General features: G+C 38.2%; 1 protein-coding gene across 1 annotated transcript in view; it reads left to right on the top strand.

The window, feature by feature from the left end:
• The first annotated feature begins 3,927 nt into the window (after positions 1-3,927).
• The window catches only part of LOC115082398 (noelin-3-like), a 60,282-nt gene continuing 58,209 nt past the window's right edge, over positions 3,928-6,000 (top strand). Inside the window, exon 1 of the mRNA XM_029586617.1 lies at positions 3,928-4,080. Coding sequence (XP_029442477.1) covers positions 3,934-4,080 — 147 coding nt within the window. The 5' untranslated portion in view covers positions 3,928-3,933. The remainder of the gene's footprint in view (positions 4,081-6,000) is intronic.

The following is a 6,000-nucleotide window of genomic DNA, read 5'->3' as shown; positions in this document are numbered from 1 at the left end:
AAAATATCACAAAAGGCAGTGTACAAACAATATTAAAATAATTCAATAAAGAACAATAATACATTTGGAAAAAAAAATCCTATCAGAGCTTAGCATTCTTGCAGTCTCCCATTTTCCTTCTCCCACTCCTCCTTCCCCTTGCTGTGATCTGCCCAACATCTACTTTCTATAGGGCTTGACCTGGACTATGTGGGATCCTCCCCTATATACAGACCTGCCCTTCAGCTAGATCAATCTTCTCCATACTCTCTTTGGAAAAGAAAGACACCCACACTACTTTATATAACTGGACAAAAATTACAACCTTTATTTACACAAGAGGCTAGAAAAGCACTAGTATTTGGTCCACTACAAGTATTTTACTAGCAAGATTCACAGCTTACACTTGTTTGTGCAGCACTGTTGTGCATCTCACAATTTGTAAGGCACAAGATTTCATTATTGTAATAAAATGCTATCCCTCAAGTTTGTATAGAAGACATGATTGTCCATTGGGAGGGCAATTTACAATAGGCATGTATCTGGGTAAAAGGGCTGTCTGAAAACTGCCCACCCCTGCATGGGTAAAAGTACATGCAGGGATCCACAGCATGTGTACTTTTACCTGCAGAAAAACAGGTGGAATAAGAGGCAGAGTTAGGTCAGAGGAGGCAACAATGCATGCAGAAAAAACAAGTGCAGATTCTGTAGGGCGAACCAATCCTGGCAGAAAATCATCCGGCAGATCCTTGCATGTAAATAAAGGAACATTTTTGTCACTTTTTTTTTTTTTTCTTTCTGGGTACATGATAAGAAACTATGGCATGTGCTTTACACTGCTATTTTCCATGGACTTGGTAAAGCTGAAAAAATTAGTTCCTGCCTTGTACAGGCTTGCTGTCATGCAAATCCCCCAGAGCTAACTGGCCCAGTCAGCAGCTGCAATTCCTTCCCACTCTGAGTGACAGCAGAAAGGCCACCAGATTGCCAGCACAACAGCTCTGAGAGACAGTGAAGCCTCCTCCATGTCACAGTACCCCCCCCCCCCTCAAGCCCCTCCAGTTTGATGCAGCAGGAAGCCTCAACCTCTCCAACCCCCCACCCTCTGGAATGAAGGCTTATCATTCTGGAGGGTCCGGCTGTTCATGAGCCCGAAGGGCAATCAGAACTCTCCTGCTGCACTACTGCAGGGTACTGAATGTTAATGCCAGAGCTGCTTCTCCACTATCACATGATAGAGAGTATGCAAGTCAATTTACCTTGAGCCTAGTAAAGTCTCATTTCATATGATGTTCCCTCATTTTCATGTGAGGGTATGCTTAATCTTTTATTTGTTATTGATAATTTAAAATTACATCAGCAAGAATATCTTCCTTAAATGTTGACAAACACATTAACAAAATATATCAAGAATCAAAATAAGAGAAAAATATAAAACATTATATGACAGCATTAAATTAGACTTCAAATAAGTAAGGGGGAGAAGTCAGAAACCATAGGAGAATTAACAAATGCATTCCTAACCTGGAAATGCTGAACAGTCCAATACAATAAACTTAGATTCCTCTGTAACTCTTAAGTTGATCCATGAAAATATATTTCACATATACAATATTAACTATAAATTTACAGAGGAAATGAAGAAAAAACATTGTTCCAAGAGGCTGCATCTCCTGGCTCATAAACTAAGAACAAATCTCCATTTTGAATTGCCTAGCTAGGTCTGGCAAAATTCTGATATTTTGATACCACCCCCCCCCCTCCCAAAAAAAAAAAAGTTGAGCTTTCTGCAATTCCAAATGCATGATCAGAACATGCAAATTTCAGTGTGATCTTGATAAACGTTGGAAGACAGGTATACTTTCACAATGCAAGTCTTTTAGCTGTATTAAAGAGGCGTTTCAGGATGTGATTGGAAACTACATATGTAAATTTAAATTTAAAAAATGTACACACATGGTAAGAATGCCACTAGTATGCGTAGTGGTGTCATCTTTCAGCACCACTTAAAGGTAGATGTATATTTTTAACCATATGAGCCAATCTTCAAACACAAGGTACATGGGTACCTTGTGTTTGAAATCATCTGAGCTTATGTGAAACTGAAAGTATATTCATACGTTTGAAGTAAATTTCCCTATAAACATTTGCCAAATTAAAAAAAAATTGTACCTTAAATAAAGCATGATGTAAGAAGCATATAGACCCTCCTATCTACCTCAACCTGTATCCCCTTCCTGATTTTCTTTTTTCTGAATATGCTGTAATAACTAAAACACATCACCAAAACTGTCAACCATTGTGATAGAAATCTTTTGTGATGATGTTTAACTCTTTTCTAATTACTGTAAAACTGTTCTGATGGCAAAACCGAATGACGGTATGCAAAACACAATAAATAAATAATATATATAATATCACTTTTTCATTCACTAAGGCATGCATGTGTCTTATTTTACTCACATTTATGGCACACGTGGATATTTACTAGTTTCCTTTGATAAATCTAATTATCTAATAAAGGCAGTGTTTCTTTTTAAATATTTTAGCACAAATGGCATAACATTTGCCAGCATTGATATCTAAGCAAAACTACCCATTGATTTTTACTTTATAGCTTTCTAAATCTATTACTAAAATAAAACCTACTTGAAAATGCTTCGTCATTAATGTCTTTCGATCATCTTCAATTTGTCGGAATTTGGCTTTCAGCCCTTTCATTGAGTTTCCATTTTAAAACATATTGGAAATCCCTCTGTGTCCGTAGGTTTAGAACTTCAATTGATTGCGACATATTCTGAACTGTGGAGAAAGAACAGTGGCTGCAGCATTTTCATGTCAACTTGTACTTAAAAGTCAGGCAGGATGTTATCATCCCTCTCTGTTAAGTTTCCCTCTAATGAGAAGTTGAGTTTTCTAACTTAACAAATGCTTAACATTATACACAGCTATGATTTCTAGTAGGATGTGTATATTTTTGGAAAGTAGCAGAGCAAATCCGATTTTAGGTTAGATATACTGCAATATTAGAAGCATTTCACATAACACTAAATTGCTGTCTGACAAAATGTTTAGTACCTACATAATTGTATTTCATGTAACTCTTATCGCCTACTTAACTTGCTAACAGGCCAATTCAGAAAAAGCGCGGGAAAGCTGGCAAACGCCCGCTCTCCCGGCGTGCTCACAGGCCACTCTCCTGGGCGCGTGATTCAGGAGGGTGGCCTATGCAAATGAGGGCCCGGGGTAAAAAGAGGCGCTAGGGACACTAACACATCCCTAGCTCCTCTTTTTTGATGGAAGCGGCGGCTGTCAGCGCGTTTGACAAGCCGATGCTCAATTTTGCCGGCATCCGGTTTCTGAACCCGTGGCTGTCAGCGGGTTTGAGAACTGACGCTGGCAAAATTGAGCATCGGCTGTCAAACTCGCTGACAGCCGCCGCTTCCATCAAAAAAGAGGAGCTAGGGATGTGTTAGTGTCCCTAGCGCCTCTTTTTACCCCGGGCCCTCATTTGCATAGGCCACCCTCCTGAATCACGCGCCCAGGAGAGTGGCCTGTGAGCACGCCGGGAGAGCGGGCGTTTGCCAGCTTTCCCGCCGTTTTTCTGAATTGGCCTGTTAGCAAGTTAAGTAGGCGATAAGAGTTACATGAAATACAATTATAGTAGGTACTAAACATTTTGTCAGACAGCAATTTAGTGTTAATGTGAAATGCTTCTAATATTGCAGTATATCTAACCTAAAATCGGATTTGCTCTGCTACTTTCCAAAAATATACACATCCTACTAGAAATCATAGCTGTGTATAATGTTAAGCATTTGTTAAGTTAGAAAACTCAACTTCTCATTAGAGGGAAACATTAACAGAGAGGGATGATAACATCCTGCCTGACTTTTAAGTACAAGTTGACATGAAAATGCTGCAGCCACTGTTCTTTCTCCACAGGTTCAGAATATGTCGCAATCAATTGAAGTTCTAAACCTACGGACACAGAGGGATTTCCAATATGTTTTAAAAATGGAAACTCAAATGAAAGGGCTGAAAGCCAAATTCCGACAAATTGAAGATGATCGAAAGACATTAATGACGAAGCATTTTCAAGTAGGTTTTATTTTAGTAATAGATTTAGAAAGCTATAAAGTAAAAATCAATGGGTAGTTTTGCTTAGATATCAATGCTGGCAAATGTTATGCCATTTGTGCTAAAATATTTAAAAAGAAACACTGCCTTTATTAGATAATTAGATTTATCAAAGGAAACTAGTAAATATCCACGGTGTGCCAAATGTGAGTAAAATAAGACACATGCATGCCTTAGTGAATGAAAAAGTGATATTTATATATTTATTTATTTATTGTGTTTTGCATACCGTCATTCGGTTTTGCCATCAGAACAGTTTACAGTAATTAGAAAAGAGTTAAACATCATCACAAAAGATTTCTATCACAATGGTTGACAGTTTTGGTGATTGTGTGTTAGTTATTACAGCATATTCAGAGAAAAGAAAAATCAGGAAGGGGATACAGGTTGAGGTAGATAGGAGGGTCTATATGCTTCTTACATCATGCTTTATTTAAGGTACAATTTTTTTTTAATTTATGGCAAATGTTTATAGGGAAATTTACTTCAAACGTATGAATATACTTTTCAGTTCACATAAGCTCAGATGATTTTCAAACACAAGGTACCCATGTACCTTGTGTTTGAAGATTGGCTCATATGGTTAAAAATATACATCTACCTTTAAGTGGTGCTGAAAGATGACACCACATACGCATACTAGTGGCATTCTTACCATGTGTGTACATTTTTTAAATTTAAATTTACATATGTAGTTTCCAATCACATCCTGAAACGCCTCTTTAATACAGCTAAAAGACTTGCATTGTGAAAGTATACCTGTCTTCCAACGTGTTATCAAGATCACACTGAAATTTGCATGTTCTGATCATGCATTTGGAATTGCAGAAAGCTCAACTTTTTTTTTTTTTGGGAGGGGGGGGGGGTGGTATCAAAATATCAGAATTTTGCCAGACCTAGCTAAGGCAATTCAAAATGGAAGAGATTGTTCTTAGTTATGAGCCAGGAGATGCAGCCTCTTGGAACAATGTTTTTTCTTCATTTCCTCTGTAAATTTATAGTTAAATATTGTATATGTGAAATATTTTCATGGATCAACTTAAGAGTTACAGAGGAATCTAAGTTTATTGTATTGGACTGTTCAGCATTTCCAGGTTAGGAATGCATTTGTTAATTCTCCTATGGTTTCTGACTTCTCCCCCTTACTTATTTGAAGTCTAATTTAATGCTGTCATATAATGTTTTATATTTTTCTCTTATTTTGATTCTTGATATATTTTGTTACAATGTGTTTGTCAACATTTAAGGAAGATATTCTTGCTGATGTAATTTTAAATTATCAATAAACAAATAAAAGAAATTAGCATACCCTCACATGAAAATGAGGGAACATCATATGAAAATGAGACTTTACTAGGCTCAAGGTAAATTGACTTGCATACTCTCTATCATGTGATAGTGGAGAAGCAGCTCTGGCATTAACATTCAGTACCCTGCAGTAGTGCAGGCAGGAGAGTTCTGATGCCCTTCGGGCTCATGAACAGCCGGACCCTCCAGAATGATAAGCCTTCATTCCAGAGGGGTGGGGGGTTGGAGAGGTTGAGGCTTCCTGCTGCATCAAACTGGAGGGGCTTGGGGGGGGGGGGGGTACTGTGACATGGGAGGAGGCTTTCACTGTCTCTCAGAGCTGTTGTGCTGGCAATCTGGTGGCCTTTCTGCTGTCACTCAGAGTGGGAAGGAAATTGCAGCTGCTGACTGGGCCAGTTAGCTCTGGGGGATTTGCATGACAGCAAGCCTGTACAAGGCAGGAACTAATTTTTTCAGCTTTACCAAGTCCATGGAAAATAGCAGGTGTAAAGCACATGCCAAGTATTCTTATCATGTACCCAGAAAGTTTAAATGACAAAAAATGTTCCTTTATTTACATGCAAGGATCTGCCG

Source organism: Rhinatrema bivittatum, unplaced genomic scaffold (genome assembly GCF_901001135.1).
Source record: "Rhinatrema bivittatum unplaced genomic scaffold, aRhiBiv1.1, whole genome shotgun sequence".
Classification (NCBI taxonomy): Eukaryota; Metazoa; Chordata; class Amphibia; order Gymnophiona; family Rhinatrematidae; genus Rhinatrema; species Rhinatrema bivittatum.
The sequence above is the reverse complement of the archived record's forward strand: the minus strand, read 5'-3'. Positions and strand labels throughout refer to the sequence as shown.